The sequence below is a fragment of the Salvia splendens genome, chromosome 3, assembly GCF_004379255.2.
Source record: "Salvia splendens isolate huo1 chromosome 3, SspV2, whole genome shotgun sequence".
Lineage (NCBI taxonomy): Eukaryota > Viridiplantae > Streptophyta > Magnoliopsida > Lamiales > Lamiaceae > Salvia > Salvia splendens.
In genome coordinates, this window is record NC_056034.1 from 44,403,141 (window position 1) to 44,421,506 (window position 18,366).

The following is an 18,366-nucleotide window of genomic DNA, read 5'->3' on the forward strand; positions in this document are numbered from 1 at the left end:
AAATGTTTCATGATTAATCCGTCCGGATTAAATGAACTTGCTAGCTAGTTTTGAGGTATTTAATTTTCCCAATTTATGATGGGATGATTATGTATAATAAATAGTACAACTTGAACTCATTTTATAATTTGAAATGTAATTTTCATGAATTGCTTTACAATTCAGGTTTTATGCAACACGATCTATTTCGATCAAATTAAAATTAACGTGGTCGTCGATAACATACAAGAGGACAAGCAAGCTTACTATATAGACATTTTTTTTCTGTAAATTGTAGTATCAGTTTTAGTTTCCACCCTTTTCTTATTTGTCAAAGGTTTGAACTTTGAAGCATTTCAAGTTAATAAATCAATTGAATGATTGGGAATTTTCGATTTAAAACAAACGATTGTATGATGATTGATAGAAAATATGTTTATTTTCATAAATATTCCATTAATGATTGACATATACGATGACTTTATTCTTGTTTTGAGGTAACATATACATGACTTAAATATATCTAAACAATGATACCTTATAATTCGTGACAAGAAAATGTACATAAAATTAGAAAAAAAAGAGTTCCAATAATAGTGAGATATTCTTCACCTAATTAAGGTGGGATATCAGCTAACTAAATCGATAGGTTGCAAATTATATTGTCTAAATATTTTTTGTTTTAAAATTGTAAAAATTGCTGAAGCCAAAAAAATGAAGAAATTGATGTAAGTGTGAGCTATGAATATAATTACCAAGTTAAGTGATATGTATTGACGAGAATATAAATCAAATAAGGTTAGACGAGAAATTGGAGAGATATGAGTTTCACCTGACCCCTAAACAGCTATACTATGGCTGGCATCACGTTGCCAATCACCAAATTTTATTTTTATTTTTGTATTTTTTATTTCTTACTATTAATTAAATTGATTTAATTTGTTTTCTTCTTATTTTCTGACAGATATTTGCTCAACAAAAAATGTTGTGACATCCCACTTATATATACGTATATACATATGAACTCTCATATCATCCAATCATATACTGCTGGCAGTAGATATGTGTCTACGAATTCAGATTTTATTTCATCTTTTATTCCAAAAGTATAATTATACAAATATATAATTAAAGCAACATTATATATTGGCGACGAGATTAAATATTTGCTAGATTATTAGGTAATATTCTATTCAAGTCCAATATAGAATCAAATATTATCAATATAAAATATTTTCATTCTGTCGTATACGGACGAATATTCTATATAGTATGAATAAATAAGATGAAAGATTGCCAAATTTAGGTTCAAAATTCAAATTAAGTACTTATAATTTCTTTCTGTGATTTAATTTAATTTTTCAGGTTCTGATAATACATAAAACTGATTTGTAATCCAGGTTCGTTTGTGTTAGTTTTTTGGCATTCAATTAATGTAGAGTTCCTCGAATTTGTAAACAATTATGGAGCTGTTATATGATTTAAATTAATACAGTGATAATAGAATATATACAGAAATTTTTTACAATAATTAATATGGTCTCACAATGATTGATTGCTAGTTGTTTAGTGATACTATTTGCCAACAAGTGATCCACACACTATTCTCTTTTGCCCTTTTTTACTTCTATATTTTAGTACGATAATGTTAAAACAATGTCTCTTTAATTAGTCTATTGTTTCCAGGGAAAATAATGTTTCAAGTAATTGTCAGTTAATCAGTTAAACTCACAATCATACAAATACTATTTTACATACTTTTTCCATTTTTCCTGTTATGCTAATTAGTTATGCAAATCAAATTCAAGTACATATGGTGTCTTTGAGTTATTAAATTTTGTAGGGTGTTTACAAAGAAAAATAATTTATTTTAAAAATAAAAGGAGGATTTGTTATGTTTCGTTTTATATATATTTTTAATACTATAACATAATTATAAATATTGTGGCCATCTGATGAATTTTCTCTTGGACCAGCAAATCATGATCATGAGCATTGTATGTGTGTATCCCATCACTACATTATGGTTGTTGTATTGGTACGTAAGAATGAGTATGTTATACAATTATTCCTCCACCCAAATATTTATAATTTGTATATATTTTTATTTTATGGAGTATATAAATTGCACTATTATTTAAAATATGATTTTGAGTAAATGGTTATAATATTCATGATCTTTAATCCAGTTCCAATTAATAAATTGGAGGGTACGAGTGACCTCAAATGTCTGTTTATGCACTGTGAGTGAGTTGTTAAGTGAAAAAAAAGATACATTATGGGAATTCATGTATGAAGAGATACTTTAATTATATTTATATATGAAAAATCGAAATCTAGTGATATAACTGAAAAAAGAAAAAGTGGAAAGCAACTTCTCAGTTCACAACTTATTCAAGGGGACCTATTAGTCATGCGCGTCAGCGCGTGTGTTTGGCAATGGGACCTTGCGTGCTCCTCACGCTCGATTGCCTACTCTCACAATTATCTTCTTGAATTTGGCTTCAATTTGCGAAAAATTAGATTATTATAAATCGCCAAGAGTGAATAGAGCATTCAACAAAACAACAACCAAACAACCACAATTTATAAGGCACTCCCTTTATCTCATGTTACTTTGAGTCGAAAACCGACTCAATAACCTTGGTTCCTAAGTCCCATGAATCTCTCGTTACAAACAACTTTACTAACGTTAACTTGGTGTAAATTTCATTCTAAGTGTGTGACAAGTGACAACTATATATATGCACCGTTGCCATAAAATCCAACACTTTATTGCTCCGATATAGTAATATGTGTGTGTAGACATATACACATTTATCATATATGTATGGAGTATATTTTAACGTTAAGTATTAATATGTCTACAACCAACAAGCCAAAAAAACTAGTGACAGGTTTGAATGAGCTAAAAGGAAAATTGTTGGGTGCTTTTTGTGACATTGAATCTATCTGAAGGATCCCACAAAGATTTGAGGACTAAAATGGGCACCATGCTTGCCTACACCAAGCCACTACTCTCCATTTCTTACAGACTGGCCAAATAATAATAATAATAATAATAATAATAATAATAATAATAATAATAATAATAATAATAATAATAATAATAATAATAATAATAATAATAATAATAATAATAATAACGCTACAAAAACAATGGTATTTACCAACATTAAGTGCTGGTCAAACCAAACTTGGATCATGGTTTGACCCGACCAAATAGAAAGGTGAGAGGGGTTGAAGGTATAAGAGATGACGACGTAATTTAGCGAGGTGGGAATACAATATCGTCAACTGCTAAGACTATTTTTCGTCGACGTATGTAATTATAAATCTCAAGATAATTCCTTGGCCACCATATTAACTTTTCAAAATCACCCCAATTTGGTCACTAATGGGATATTAAATTTTGTAAGTAGAAACTATATATCTAAATAAAAAGCAAGTGACACAAGAGGATCGTCACTTACACATATTTGTGTAGCCTGCGTTGACTTTGAGTAACTTTATTCATAATGATGAAGCCTTTTTTATATAGATAGGTTATGTTACTACATTTTTCACTCATTTATATGATCACATAGATAGATTTAGTTATTGATGTTTTGTAATCATTCGACACAAATTAATTTATTGTTAGGTAGCGATAGCTATTCCATAACTGTGAAAATAACTTTTATTTTTATTTTAAAATGAGGATCTGTGACTAAATAAATATTGATATGATATTTTGGTAGAATGGAATTTTTAAGTCTACAATCATAACAATATTAGCAATTTTCACATGGGAATTTAACCTTTTTTCTTTCTATCGACTTAATAATAGTCTAAAATGTAATATGAGATCTTGGTTGAAGATGTTAGTGCTAGCATTTATATTTTATGATGATTCCCACTGAACTTTTATCTTTTTTTAGAGAGTATATATTCCACTAAATATTAATATCTCATTGTTTTTTCTAGACTTCCACATAACCAAATTAACCAATACAGATATCAACATTGATAAATTGAGATAATATCCGATCGTAAAATAAAAAAATAATCTAGTTGAACTTAAAACACACTCCATATAAAATTATAAATACAACGAATCACGAATTTTCTATTAAGTCGTGCATCTTCCACCCAATTTTTTCTAATTTAATGACTTAGAAGAAGTAATATTTTTAGGGAAGTCAACACATTATTTTTGTGAAATTAACCCAGTAAAGTCTAACACTACGAGAGTAGACGCTTGATTATTTTTATTGCTTCAGTTTAGACTGGGAGAATTTAAGAAAATTAAACTAAACAGCTAAAAAAATACTTTCATAAATACTTGAGAACTATACGTTCCTTCATACTAATAAGTTTGATATTAAATTACATTAACATAACATAAAATTCAACAGAAGAAACACAATCAATTATTTGATTTAGCTTGATCAAAATAGTGGCAACATCCAGTATACATAACTTAATTTTAAATAAAAATAAATAAAAGAAAAAAACACACTCATCTAATCTAAAAATTGCTAGCAAATACATATATCATGAGCTCATTATCTCTAAACAACTATAATCCAATAGTGCTCATTTATTCTTGCATAGGTCTGGAATCGTGATTAATAATAACTCACTTAATCTAACGAAATTGATATTAATAACAAATTGGAGATTGAGAAATATTGAGTAATTAATTAATGGAGCTTAGAGGCCTTGATCAATGAGATAATCAGCCAGCTTTTCAACAATCATGTTGCACTGCCCTGGTGTCACTGGCTCCTCGTACACCCCAACAACCATTGCTTGTCCCGTCTTCTTGATCGTAATCCCTCCCGACCCCTGTCACTCAAGTCGAAATTAGAATATTTATTTATTAGCGAAGGAAAAAACACCCTAACATGGTTAGGGACATTGTATGTATATGGAAAAATCGAGGCACCTAAAGATCTTCATTTCCGAGAGGTCTTGGGTTCAAATTCCGTTATGATTTATTAAATAGAAAGTTTTAACTATATACCTTCTTTCCACGAATAACAGCTCCGGGCTCTCCTTGGATGACCATGTACTTCTGGCCAGCTACGAATAGGCCGGTTGGGGCAAGGGATCCCGGCTCGTCAAAATCCTTCGTTATGCCATTGATCTCGTCAGGCTTTAGCTGCACCCACCGATATTCCACAACACATTAAATTCATCATCCACAAAATTTTGCATACATTCAAATGTTGTATAGAAGCAAAGACCGCTAAAACTCCTACTAAACCAAAAAAAATAATCTTTTATTCATATATCATCGACGTATTTACAATATTTTGCGTGAATCGTTGTGCAAAACTGCGTAGCATCACAGTGAAACATAAAAAATTATTATCTTCGAATTCAACCTCTAATTATAATTTATTAATCACTAATTAAAGCTCCTTAGTAAAATTTCAAATAGAAGATCATCGCGACACAATGCAACGTGCATGGGCATAATTTGGAAATTTTACGGAAAAACTCTCTCTTTCTATGATCAAACCTGAGGGAAGTTGGCGCTCTGAGCCCAGACGGCGCCATCGTGTCCCATAATGGCGGCGGAGGCGAGTTTGAGGCCCTCTTGTCCCTCAATATCACACATCAAGTGATCATCTACGTATGATTGCCACGACATTTTTCTTTCTGGTTGATTTCTTACTTTTTCGGACAAAGATGAATGAAGAATGTAAGATTGTATTTGTGTAATTGTGTGTGAATATTGGGGGAAAATAGCATGTATTTGAAGATATAATGAGGAAAGGCATGAATGTGGGAGGCATTGCTTGACTCTCTCCTCACCATACATACTGTCCATTCGACTAAATTAATCCTGTTTATATACACGTGACATGCATTGATGAAGTCAAATATTTAATTTCTCTAAGTTTAGGTGTTTTACTATTTTTCAATATATATTTGAACAATTAATAAATGGTTTATTAGGTGCTCGATAGTCGGTGCTTGCCACTATACGTGTCGATTGACAACTCGACTTATAAACTATTTAGTTATGCAATAATTATAATTACAAAATTAGTTAATTAGATTTTATTTGAAATTTAAAATATAAATTTAAAATATTTTGTTTGTTTATAAATTCTCATGCTTGTTGGTCTCATAATTTACTAGTTGATCACATTTTAAATTGCTTTGATGGTATCGTATATTCTCATACAGTATTATTGTTAATGTTAATAGTATCAATTTTTTCTAAAATCCCAAACAAAATATTTATAGCTCTATCACCGGCCACATACCAGTTTTGTTTCAATTTATGCCTAATAAGAAACGAGATGTGATTGGCCCAATAAAAGAACATCCATCAATTATGAAAACACACGAAACTTTAAGCAAATTTACAAACTCGACACAAACTTTATAAATATGAATTTATAAAATGGTTTTGCAATTTATTTAGTTCTTCAAAATCCCCAAAATTGTCCAGTCCATGGAATCTAAAATAAATGTATTCTACATGAAAATATACTTTCAAATGCTTTCAAAATACCCATAATTTTTATTAATAGATGATAAAACAATACTCCATGCTTAAATTCCCAAATCTCACACAATCGAGTCAGTCAAATGTTAAATTTGTGACAAAGTGCAGTCTAAATTTCAAAATTCACCAAATGCTAACAGCATAGAATATCAAAAGAAACAGCAAGAAAGACAACATGTAAAGTCTAATGGAGTTTGTAAAAATTAGAAATGCATTCCTTCGTAAGAAACTGCAGCAAATAAATGCCAGTCTTATAATCAGATACCCAAGTAAGGAACATATCTAGTCCTGCCATTGTAGAAAAAACGAAAAACTGAACTCACTTTTGCTATCCACAGCTGTTTCAATAATATGTGTGCAACCTACTTCCAATTACGCGGAGATTTGCAGTAGAAACGTGTTAACCACCAAGACGATACGATCTTCCCCTGAAAGCGACACCAGTAGCCCTCTCTTGCTGAGCTACATTGCTTGGTGGAGGAGCACCAATTCTCCACTTCATGACTTGTCTTTGCCTGAGTATACTAGTCAAGGAAAGTATCATCAACCAGTAAGAATAAGCAATGAGCGAATGTTTCAGTTAGAAACTGAGATAGGCCATGGGATTTTCTTGATTATAAGAATGTAGGTGAAGAGAAATTCAAATAAGATATTACACTCTCATGTTCCAACTGTATCTCCCTGCATAAGGCAAATTGCCAAGAAACAATAGTGAGATGATTGCGCATTTCCAAATTGCAAGGTGGACCAATGGTCAATGTGCCAGCAAACAAAGTTAAAAGCTCTAGTTAAACTTTGAGATATCACATTGAAAAGCAACACAAAAGGATACATAAATGCAGGTGTCTTTAGGATGTTCTTCCCGCCAGCAAGCGGATGCAGTACTGTTAAGAAGTAATAGAGATGCCCAGCTATAATGCCCAAAAGATCAGGCACAAGTGGAGAACCAAATATGACGTCTAAGCAGAGCATCGCCCATGGCAAGTAAAATGCCTGTCATGAGGATCAAATTATTGTAAGTAAACAACCAATAAGAAAGCGTTGGAGTTCAGAAAGCACTAGATAAGTAAAATACCTTAAGAGTCACAAGTCCGTATAAGTTGATTTTGGCATTCGGGAATTCTCTACTCCAGAGATACAGAAGCATGAAAACAAGTGAAATTCCTAAGAAAGGGGACGAGAATATGGGGATGATAGACAAAACCTACACAGACAGAAAGAGGCATATGGTATGAACATGGTGAACCAGAACCAATATAGTCATGCAAAAATCTCCTAAAGTAGGTAGAGGGTAACTTGATTATAAGCCTAACATATATATTAAATCTTGTAACTGCCATAATATGAACTGCAAGATATATTAACTGCCAGATCTTCTCAACAACAAAAATGAAATATGTTTGGGGCATGCAACAGCAAAGCAATCGCATGAGCAGCCACACAGAGTTCCATACCAGTAGAGAGAAAGCTCCAAACAGCATCATCCACAAGAAATCAGCTGTGCGTCTCTGAAAAGGCCCATTTTCAAGTTGAACTCCATATCTTGCTCTAGAGAAACAAGAAAAAAAAACTATCAACGGATTATTTTGAAAGGCTGCAACCTAGCAGCAAATAGAACAGCAAAATTACACAATAATTTTTATTACAATTAGTAGCAAAGATCAGGAACAAAATATAACTATTTGACTTTGTCGATATCTAATCATGGTTAAATGTGACCTACATCATTAAGAGCCGAATACCAAAATTGATAGAGAACTTTCCAAGAAAAAAGAAGTTGGTAATTAATCGCCAGACCTGTTGACAAGAAAAAAAAAAGATCCATATTTCAGAAACTATCACTAAAACAGGTAAGTATGTTATATTAAATCTTGTAACTACCAATTGTCTGCTCTGTCACTCATAAACAAGATACGAAACGACAGCACGACTTAGGGATCGAGAACATGTTATATTTCATACTCCTATTCTCATTGCATAATACACACTCTCACACACTCAAGATTAAACAAAAATCAAAAGAACAACTACTTCACTCATCAATGTTCCCAGCAAGGAAACTCAAATGCCAGTGTAAACATTAACTGAGATCATGAGATGTACACTCATGTGCAAAAAAAACCATAAATAACCACCTGATGTAAAGCATTATCTTTGTACACATCACAGATGTAAAGTATTACTACCATTTATACTAAGAAGTAAAATGTTTACCTGCCAATCCAAGATTGAGAAGTATGCAATATCTGCAGGACTGAGTAGCCCAATTTGACATACAACAGTCACCGCTAAGCAAGCAGTCCCATAAAATTTAGTTATAGGTGGAAGCGAGTGATAATATCTGTACAAAATGAAGATATAAAACATTATATTCTAAGATAAACACTTTCAACTAATCGTTCACGTCTCACAAACCAAAAAATTAAGTGGTTATTGATGACACACCAAAGCTCACAAGTGGCAGAAACCAATAGATCAAGTCATCTAGAATACACTAAATTAATCACCCGCAACATAACTAAACTTCAACCAAAATATCAAAGAAAATATTTTCCACAAAGGTATCGGTAGAAGAGTAGTTTCTCCACAACTTGTTCACGCACTAATTATTTCGACGAAGGTATTTCAGTCTTCCTCCTGCATTGATTCCAGTCATCTCCAGACATCTTAACTTCAGTATTTTACTTTTAGCATCCAAAACATCCTTAGAATTGAAGGTTTAGCCAATTTATAACCTTAATTAGGTCATCCTCTCTCTCTCTCTCTCGCACACACAAAACTAAACTCAGATTAAGCTCTTTCCGGTAACTTATTCATCTCAAAATCGACAAATTAAGAGTTGCACATCCAAACACAAACCGGAAATCGAAAATGAAACCAGTCAATTGCGAGCGGCCTCCATTTCCACAACACAAGCAGCAACTAACGCATAAACCATAAATTAACCTTTAATTACGAATTCTAGTCAAGTTTTAAGCATAATATTCACATAGCTAAGCACAGCAATAGCACATAGAGAGGGAAAATTGAAATTACTCAGCAGGTGAAGACATTTCGAATCTAGAAAATCAGTTAGATTGAAGAGGTGATCAACACAAACGATCCGGCCAAAAATCGGCAACTGATAATTGTCAGCGAGCGCGTGGGGTGGAAGAGCAATGAAGGTTGAGGATTTGCTTAACGAAGAAGAGAAAGATTGAAGAATTAAATAAATGCGACGAATTCTATGTTAGTAAATTAGGATCACCTAGAACCTTCGCTATAATACTACCAACACAACTTAAATTAAATAATAACAGTAATTTCCCTGTAACTAATTAAAGTAATATTTAAATTATTATTATTATTGAATTAAAGTAATTCTTTAATCAAACTGAAATTACATAATGAAGCAACCTGCATCTTGAATTCACAACTTATTAAAAATGAAACACCTTACCAACTAAATTATTCTTCATTGCTACAAACAATATCATTGGTTCTAGATTTTTCAAAGAAAAAGAGAGCAGCATTATTTCCATTATTTATAAATTGATTTTGTATTTATCCAATTCACAGTACATTTTATTTTGAATAAATGGGCTATGAGCAGCATCTTGGGCCTCCATACTCAAGCATGGAAATGGGCTTACATGACCATCAATTTTGCTTGGAGTTGTTATTGGACCTTGTATACATATTAGTTTCTCGTTTAGGGATTAGGGTTAATCTTAATTTTTTAGATAGTCTTTAAATTGATTGATTTTAAGTCTAATCATTTTGTTGTTGACTTATTGTTGGTAGCATAGTTCGATATTTGATTGTATACGATATCTTTATATTTGAATGTATCAACGAACGAATCAAACTAAGAAGACCCTTCATTTAGTATGAGAATTGCATTTGCATCATACGAGCAAACAAGATGAATGATATGGAATATGGATATACATTTAATGAAACAATCTCCTAATACTATGGTTTGTAAGATTATGGGTATATATTAAATGAAACTATATCCTAATATTTATAATACAATGGTTTTTAAATCTGTGGGCAGCCTGTGGATTGACCTAATTAGTTTCCCAAAATTATAAAAAAGTGGGTGACTAGGATTTGGATGTGTCCAAAGTAAATAGAGCTTATCCACTTTCTTGTACAATGGGATTCATATCTATAATCGTATCAACACATTCCGAAAATGACCAATCTCCCTATATTCAGCCACATATTTTTCGCTTTTTCCCTTTTTCTGAATAAAAAATACAAATTCCTTCAATAAATTTTTTAAAAAAACTATATATATAAACAAACATATTCCATCATTCAGAATCAACAAAACACCTCGTCTTCTCCAAATCCCCTTTTTTCCCAATTCAATTCAAAACCCTTTGATTTCAATTTCATTTGCGGAAATCATATCAATGGCGTCCAATCCACAGCTGCAGTGGCCATCATCTCCTTCATCAACCGATTCATCTTCTTCGAGCGGACCTCTCTACGATTTAGCAGACCTCATGGAGCAGCTCCCCATCAAGTAAGCCTTCCATTCTCGTCTACTGTGTGTGTGTGTGTGTGATTGAGAGATCAAGAGATATCGATTAATCGATCGATCGTGAAAATGAGTTTGAGTTTTGATGAATGCGAATGTGTTGTGGCGCAGGAGGGGGCTGTCGAAGTTCTACGATGGAAAATCGCAGACATTTGAATCACTGTCGAAAGTGAAGAGCGTTGAAGATCTGGGGAAGAGAGAGATGAGAAGGATCAAATCGTGCTACAAATTTGGTCCAAAGGCGACGATTGCGAAGAGGTCTACGAAAACATCGTGTGCTTCTTCCATAGCTAATAAAACTTCCTTGTTCATTCATGGCTGAACTTTTAAGCTACGACGCTACAAATTAATTCGTCTTCTTCTTCCTTTTCTTTTCCTTTTTTGTATGATAATTTATCTATCAATTTTGTTGAAGGTAGCTTTATTATGCTTTTTTGAAGATAATGAAGATAAGATATGTACGTAGCTATATTATTGCTCTCATGGTACCACCACGATAGAGATGTCGTGATACTATATATAGCTAAGCTTTGGAATTGAGACTTGTTATCTAGAAAAAAACAATTACTAGTAGTATTTTTTGGAGAAAGTTTAATAGTAGTACGTTATTTTAACATTTTACTAACTCGTTTTAGTATAGAATTAATAAATAAAAATATTGCTCATATTCTATTAATTTTTTTATTTATATTTTTTAAACGAGACAATTAGTAACATACAGAGAGATTATTATAAGATGCCATTTGTTCTAGAGTGCTAGGTGAATATACGGGCTTTAAAAATATTCATAACTGAATGAAAGAGATTTTAATAAAAAAAGTGATTTAAATATCGTGGATGAGAATATGTCGTCACCTTAGCGTTAGTGTCAAGAATTATTTAAAGATGTATTATTAGTGAATAAATGGATGAAGAATGCATCTAACAATAATTGTATTTGTAGCTAGTTACTATGAATGAAAAATGACTATATTTTGATAGACGAAATAAAATGATAAAATGTACTCTATTTTTTGGTTAAAATAAAGTAATGAATAAAATATTTTAAGAAAATGAATAACATCCATAGGAGAGAGAAAAATGTTCACTTCACATAATATACTCTACTGTAATCCAGTCTCGTAGTAGGAGTACTTATTTTTACACTCTCTACTTATATACCCACAAATCCCAATCTATGAGTAATGTACTAATGTATAACTTCATTTATTACTATTCACTTTTTTATTTCTTATTTTTTAAGTATACAATTTGCACTTATGCAGTTCTATATCATATATTATCTCCCTCCCTTGAAAGTTTGTCCATTTTCCATTTCCGTCCATCCCCTAAAGTTATATTCTCATTTCACTTTTTACCATTTTTGGTAATAGACCTCATATTCCACTAACTCATTTCTACTCACATTTTATTATAAAACTAATATATAAAAGTAGGATTCACAATCCACTAACTTTTTCAACTCACTTTCCATTACATTTATTAAAATCCGTGCCGGGTCAAAGTGAGACAATATTTGGGGGACGGAGGTAGTACTTTTTTCATTATATTCATTTACAAATTCATTACAATATTAATTCAATATACTCCCTCCGTCCCGGACTACTTGCACTTATTTCCTTTCTGGGCGTCCCAAGTTATTTGCACTCTTTCCATTTTTAGTAAAAATTATCACCTACAGCAGCAATTGTTGACTTTGTTATACACTCATTCCTTAATCTCCGTGCCGAAAATGAAATGTGCGAGTAGTCCGGGACGGAGGGAGTACAATTTTTGCACATTAGCAAAAAATAAAATTATGTACTCCCTTCGTCTCATAATAGATGTCACACTTTCCTTTCTTGTTTGTCCCACAAAAGATGTAACATTTCTTTTTTTTGAAAAAAGTTCTTCCTCACATTAATATAAATATATTATTTTCTCTCTCCACTTAACACACAAAATAACATCTTCTAAATTTCTATGTCATTTTCTAAGGAGGTCATCTCCGGTAGGAGTGGGGGAGTATTGGTGCTATGTCATTTTCTAAGAGGTCATCTCCTGTAGGAGTGAGGGAGTACTAGTTTGCACCAATTTCTGACAATCTGTTTAACACATTATCCGATAATTACACTGATATTCATCGAAATTGAAGACAATGAAATATCTAAAAATAAGAAAATACTAGTATAAGAAATTGATAACATGAAAAAACAATTAATAGTACTCAGTGCAAGCGTAGATAATCTAAGCTAGAATAATGATAATTAGGTAAATTATGAGAGAGGGACACATGTTATCTCGAGATCTAGAAATAATTTTAAAATAAAATAACAGAAACTGCCAAAATTTCGTTCTTATCCATTTAGCTCAAACTCCGAGTGCATATAAATATCTATGTCTATCCATTCCCATCAATACACACACTTCACTTCAGATCCAAAGATGAAGAAAGCTTCCAAAACCAGCGGCAAACCCAACGGAAACGGGCCGGAGCTGCGGAAGGATCGTAAATCGGGCTCGGGCTTTGTTGGTTCCCCGAAGAAAGGAGGCCATGGCGGCAAGTTCACGTGGGCCGGCGACGGCTACTCCACCGTCGAGCTCGGCCGCGCCGACGTCCACGCCGTCGACGCCAAGGATCCGAACTTCGAGGAGCCCGATGAGATCGTTGCGAACTGATTCGAGCGGGCTCATGATTTTCTGAATTTAGTGTTGATATGTTTTTCTCTCCGATCGCCTCTGTGAATTTAATAAAATTCGTATTTTTTGTGCTTACTGTTGTTCATGATTTCTCTTCTTTTAGTTAATTTGGGAATTTTGGTGGTGAAGCTGGTAAATAAAATTGGAGTTTTATGTTCAGTAATAAATGAATCAATTGTTGAAAGGGCAAATTTTGAAATGTTTGATAAATAAAGTTGATGATATAGTATATCATCAACTTTATTTATCAAACGAATTGAAGTGTCAACGAGATGCGAGTAATATTTTAATTGAATCCAAGCATTAGCAATAATTCATTTCTAGCCTTAAATTGAAAGTTAGGATTACGTTTACATGGTGTGGTGAAATTGCTTTAATCAAAATAATTCTAAATTCAGATAAAGATATAGATATTCTCAATAATTTGAACACTAGGTTGATTTTGTATGAAGCCAAACAGTTTGCATAAAATACTACTCCTACAGCTACTACTAGAATTATCTTCATCTTGACCTGTATCCCAATCTAATTTTTATTAATAATCTCAAAATCAATAAAATATTTAAAAAAGATACACCTAGTACATATCAATCTCAAACAAGAATGAAGTTGAATCATTGTGATGATCATTTATTTGTTTATACACATGAAGAAGTTGAGTATTAGTAGATCACAATTGTTTAAACCATCATGCAACAAAACAGCAAAAATTTCATGTGAGGTCACCTCTGAGGCACAACGCAGCCTGCTTAATGACTCTAGCCACCCTCCAAATCTCGTGCTGAACAGCACGCCAAGACTCGCTACTATTCACCCTCTTCGCTTTCTCAATCTCCTCATATATTCCGGGAAACGACGTAGAACCATACCCATTGTGCTTCGCCGGGGCATAGATCTGAAATGGAACCCAACCGGATTGTAACTAAATATTTATAGGAATCGGGATGTAACTATATACATATTGTACGCAAGCCTAACAAATACTTATAATAGATTTACTTCCTTTCAGGCTCCATACTCCAACGCACAGTTTATGAACAAACTCACCAAATGCTTATACCAAGATCCTCCTTTAAGACCCTCTCGGTCTGTGAATGCGCGTTCGGCCATCATGAGCCGGTCGTTCACCTCTCGTACCTTCTGGCCGTCTTTCCACATTGTTGTCCAACTTCCTTCCAGCGCCTGCCGGATTGTGCATCCCATCAAAATATGACGCGGTCGTTGAAACAGGACAGAAACTCATACCTTTTTCTCATCATTTATCTGAATAGCTGCTTTCTTGAATTCATTGATGGACTTGATCATCGGAACAATGGTGAGGCTTCTGTGCAACACTTGACCTTTCAATTCTTCTGCACTTACCTGTTTTACATGGATTTTGTGTATTACTAGGTGGTTGTTGTAGATGTTGGCTAAAAATTTTGGTCCATCCCGCGACTTTGAAAATCGGCAGGGAAAAAGCATGAGAATTTGCAAATGTCCCAGGACTAAAATTCCACCACACTGGTTTTTTTTTTCCGACAATTTGCCCTTATACAAAGAAGCATCAGCGCACGAACCTGAAGCTCGTGAGCGTAAGAGATGTAGTTGAAAGGTAGTATCACGTCGTCTGCTAGCCTGAGTGCCACTAAACCCCAAATACTTGCCACTGGTAATATTCAGACATCATGTTATAAGATACACAATTCCTCCTGTTCATGCCTGGATTAGAGAGGCAACCAAAACTAATGGATCCATCACAAACCTGCAGCGTGCCTTCGAAACATCGGATCCCCGAATTTGCTCATCCAAACAAAGTCATCATACCTTGAGTGGTACACTGGATAACCTGCAAGAAGTTCAAGATACCACTTTGTGAGAACTGAGAAGATTATATATCCGAATGAATTGATTTTACCTCCGCCAATGCCAATATCTGCTGAAGGAACACCGATATGCTGCACAAACGCTGAATAATCCGACCCTGCTCCTCCTAGTCTCCCAACCTCCAGATATGAATAAATCCAGTTCAACGAAACAGACATGTATGGCCCCAGTTCAACGAATAAGAAAACGTCGTTGGACTCACCTTAGCACCGCCTGTCGAGCTAGTCCATGAATCATAAATCGTCTGTGATGAGTTGTCCGGATCCATAACCTTAAAAAAAACACAAACTTCACATTTTCCATCCAACTTTTGAAGTTATTACCATCAACTTTAATTTTACCTGCTTAGCAGATTGCACAAGCAGTTCATCAAGTTGTGGAGTTGCAGAGGTGTCGAATCCAGGTCCAGAAACTGCAACATCAACGTTCAAGTAAGCCACGGCTCGTGATTCCAGCATCTGTCTGTTTTCCTCAACCCATTCCACTGATCCTATCTGAAAATAGAAGAGTAATTATATAAGCTGTGAGTTTTCGAGGGGGGAAATGGACAAGTGGAGGTGGAGAGAGACCAGGCCGTACTCCTCAGCATCCCAGTTGCAGAAGAGAATGGTCCGTCTCGGCTTCCACCCCTTCTTCTGAAGCTTCCACATTCTTCGAGCAACCTTGATTCGTGTCGAACATAGTTAATTATAAGCTGACTTAGCCAACAGCTTCTAAGAAAACTATGTATGCTTTATGACCAACTACCTCAAGCATACATGCTGTGCCACTATTGGGATCTGCAGCTCCAAATGTCCATGCATCTCTATGATTGCCAAGAATCACATACCTACCAATGCCTTCTAACTCAATTCATCAAGAATATCCACCAAAATAAAACTAACCATTTCATAAGTTTTAGTATGAAGTATTAAAATTATTATGCCTAATTTAGATCACGGCATTATTCACTTCACTTCATCTTCTAAAAGCATGTTAGAGACATTTTTGTTCGTAGAATTTCATCCCTAGATGAACAATAACGCGCTAAGTCTAAAGCAAGTCTTGGTTAATTTTTCAACTTACCAAACAAAATGTTTGGAATTCCTAACCTCAAATTCAATTTTATAAAAATGGAAAAGATAACGTACCTATCTGGTTCCTCTGATCCTTGGATGATCCCAATTACATTCTCAATTTTGGTTATCACTTGTTTTCCCTACATTCAACACAAAGACGAAGAAAATACTCCAGCTTACAACGGCCAAAATATGATAAAATCACAAATTTTATCTACACTACCACGCTGCTCCTAACCTGATAATCCAAGTTCAAAACTCCGGGGCCCGGCCCGACTCTATAAACCCCGGCATCCTTCCGTCCCTGCCAATCCTCGTCCGCCACCGGCCCCCCCATCGACCTCATAATCGCGTCCCCATCCGCCCACGAAACCGGCAGCGAAGGAATCAGCGGCACCTCCCCCGACTCCTCCACCTCCTCCTCCGTGACCCTCTCACACCCCTCCGTGCTCGGCCACCCCGGCGTCGTCGGATCGCCGGCGCCGGTGTACACCGACCCCACCTGCACCCCGCTCGGCGGCATCCACCACTCCTCCGGAAACCACCTCTCCCCGCCGTAGTCCTTCCGGTCGGTGAAGACCACCGCGCCAGCGGCCCCCGCCGCCGCCGCGTTCATCACGATGTCTCCCCGGTATATCTTGCCGTACCTCGCCACTGCGACGGCGCCGGAGAGGTTCACTCCGGCGGCGGCGAGGGCGGCGAAGTCCTCGGCCCGGCCGTAGTTGGCGTACACGGCCGGGCCGGCGGCGGCGCCGGACTTCGCGTAGGCGTGGAACGTCGGCGTGACTTCGCCGGCATAGGGGTCGCCGGCGTAGATTTCCTGGCGGAGGGAGAATTCGATCGGCGGTAGCGGCGGCGGGAGGGTTAAGGTGAGGGAGCGGTGGAGGGGGTAGGCGAGGGAGGTGAAGTAGGGGGTGGTGTGGGAGGGGATGGAGTAGGAGGTGAGGGTGGAGAGGACGTAGGCGGCGGCGGCGGAGTTGGCGTCGGAGCCGGCGATGTGGGGGCGGCGGGTGAGGGTGTGGAGGTGGTGGGAGATGGAATCGTTATCGGATTGGGAGAGGAAGAGGGAGTGGAAGAAGGAAGGTGGTTGAGGTTGAGGGAGTGTGAGGAAGATTGAAGTGGCTATGGTGATCAAGCCTGCTGCTGCTGCTGCAATCAACATTTTGTCTGCATAAATTTCTTGAATTTAGTTCATCACCATTGAAGGAGAATGAGGTTTTTGTCGGCAACGCGTCCACTTCAGCGTTGATTGATTGAGCATTTTTGGAAATTTGGAGTTTCTGGACAGAGTTAACGTGTGTTTTGGAATTTAGGGAAGAATATTTTACTCAACACTACCAAGTTGAGTTTTAGGGAGTATTAAAACTGGTAAATTATTGGATTCCAGTTCAGTTTTATTTAGATTATGGGTTAATTGAGTGTGGTTTTTTTTTTTTTGAATTAGAAAGTTTCAATCAGATACTTCCTTCTCCGTCCGCGAATAGCAGTCTCGTTTTGCTATTTTAATCCGTCCGCGAATAGGAGTCTCGGTTCATTATTTCCGTAAATGGTAAAAGGTCACACGTTCCATCAACTCATTCCACTCACATACTCCATCCGTCCATCATTAGGAGTCTCATTTCTTGGTGGCACGGGTTTTAAGAAATGATAAGAAAAGTGAGTGAAAAAAATTAGTGGAATAGAGATCCCTCTTGTATATATTAGTTTTAAATAAAATGTGAGTAAAATGAGTTAGTGGAAGGTGA

The 18,366-nt window shown here is 35.3% G+C and overlaps 4 protein-coding genes across 4 annotated transcripts; 1 reads left to right on the forward strand and 3 right to left on the reverse strand.

Moving 5' to 3' along the window:
- Positions 1–4,368: 4,368 nt before the first annotated feature.
- On the reverse strand, positions 4,369–5,691 carry LOC121796384 (profilin-like). The gene is made up of 3 exons (XM_042195246.1): positions 5,489–5,691; positions 4,988–5,125; positions 4,369–4,809 (listed from the first exon to the last, which is right to left on the reverse strand). Exons 1-3 carry the CDS (start codon positions 5,618–5,620, stop codon positions 4,675–4,677), a joined length of 405 nt encoding a protein of 134 aa, XP_042051180.1. The 5' UTR covers positions 5,621–5,691; the 3' UTR covers positions 4,369–4,674.
- A 989-nt stretch (positions 5,692–6,680) lies between these two features.
- LOC121796366 (derlin-1-like) lies at positions 6,681–9,730 on the reverse strand. The gene is made up of 7 exons (XM_042195226.1): positions 9,524–9,730; positions 8,702–8,828; positions 8,211–8,284; positions 7,942–8,035; positions 7,563–7,691; positions 7,320–7,480; positions 6,681–7,002 (listed from the first exon to the last, which is right to left on the reverse strand). The coding sequence occupies exons 1-7, from the start codon at positions 9,538–9,540 to the stop codon at positions 6,888–6,890; spliced, it is 717 nt and encodes a 238-aa protein (XP_042051160.1). The 5' UTR covers positions 9,541–9,730; the 3' UTR covers positions 6,681–6,887.
- Positions 9,731–10,707: 977 nt separating this feature from the next.
- Positions 10,708–11,632, forward strand: LOC121796387. The gene is made up of 2 exons (XM_042195249.1): positions 10,708–11,003; positions 11,130–11,632. The coding sequence occupies exons 1-2, from the start codon at positions 10,891–10,893 to the stop codon at positions 11,338–11,340; spliced, it is 324 nt and encodes a 107-aa protein (XP_042051183.1). The 5' UTR covers positions 10,708–10,890; the 3' UTR covers positions 11,341–11,632.
- Positions 11,633–14,282: 2,650 nt separating this feature from the next.
- Positions 14,283–17,955, reverse strand: LOC121796307 (probable glutamate carboxypeptidase LAMP1). Its single transcript, XM_042195136.1, has 12 exons — positions 16,860–17,955; positions 16,694–16,761; positions 16,311–16,392; positions 16,133–16,225; positions 15,905–16,057; positions 15,766–15,834; positions 15,595–15,682; positions 15,442–15,525; positions 15,257–15,345; positions 14,943–15,059; positions 14,745–14,879; positions 14,283–14,592 (listed from the first exon to the last, which is right to left on the reverse strand). The coding sequence occupies exons 1-12, from the start codon at positions 17,781–17,783 to the stop codon at positions 14,410–14,412; spliced, it is 2,085 nt and encodes a 694-aa protein (XP_042051070.1). The 5' UTR covers positions 17,784–17,955; the 3' UTR covers positions 14,283–14,409.
- Positions 17,956–18,366: the final 411 nt, after the last annotated feature.

Coding starts and splice junctions, on each gene's coding strand:
- LOC121796384 (XM_042195246.1), bottom strand. CDS start 5,620: ATGTCGTGGCAATCATACGTAGATGATCACTTGATGTGTGATATTGAG. Junction 5,126..5,488: donor AGAGCGCCAACTTCCCTCAG/GTTTGATCATAG, acceptor CGGTGGGTGCAG/CTAAAGCCTGACGAGATCAA. Junction 4,810..4,987: donor CTGTTATTCGTGGAAAGAAG/GTATATAGTTAA, acceptor CTTGAGTGACAG/GGGTCGGGAGGGATTACGAT.
- LOC121796366 (XM_042195226.1), bottom strand. Junction 8,036..8,210: donor GGTATTCGGCTCTTAATGAT/GTAGGTCACATT, acceptor TTGTTTCTCTAG/AGCAAGATATGGAGTTCAAC. Junction 7,481..7,562: donor ACGGACTTGTGACTCTTAAG/GTATTTTACTTA, acceptor TCCTCATGACAG/GCATTTTACTTGCCATGGGC.
- LOC121796387 (XM_042195249.1), top strand. CDS start 10,891: ATGGCGTCCAATCCACAGCTGCAGTGGCCATCATCTCCTTCATCAACC. Junction 11,004..11,129: donor ATGGAGCAGCTCCCCATCAA/GTAAGCCTTCCA, acceptor GTTGTGGCGCAG/GAGGGGGCTGTCGAAGTTCT.
- LOC121796307 (XM_042195136.1), bottom strand. CDS start 17,783: ATGTTGATTGCAGCAGCAGCAGCAGGCTTGATCACCATAGCCACTTCA. Junction 15,683..15,765: donor GCTCGACAGGCGGTGCTAAG/GTGAGTCCAACG, acceptor TCATATCTGGAG/GTTGGGAGACTAGGAGGAGC. Junction 15,526..15,594: donor AGATATTGGCATTGGCGGAG/GTAAAATCAATT, acceptor AACTTCTTGCAG/GTTATCCAGTGTACCACTCA.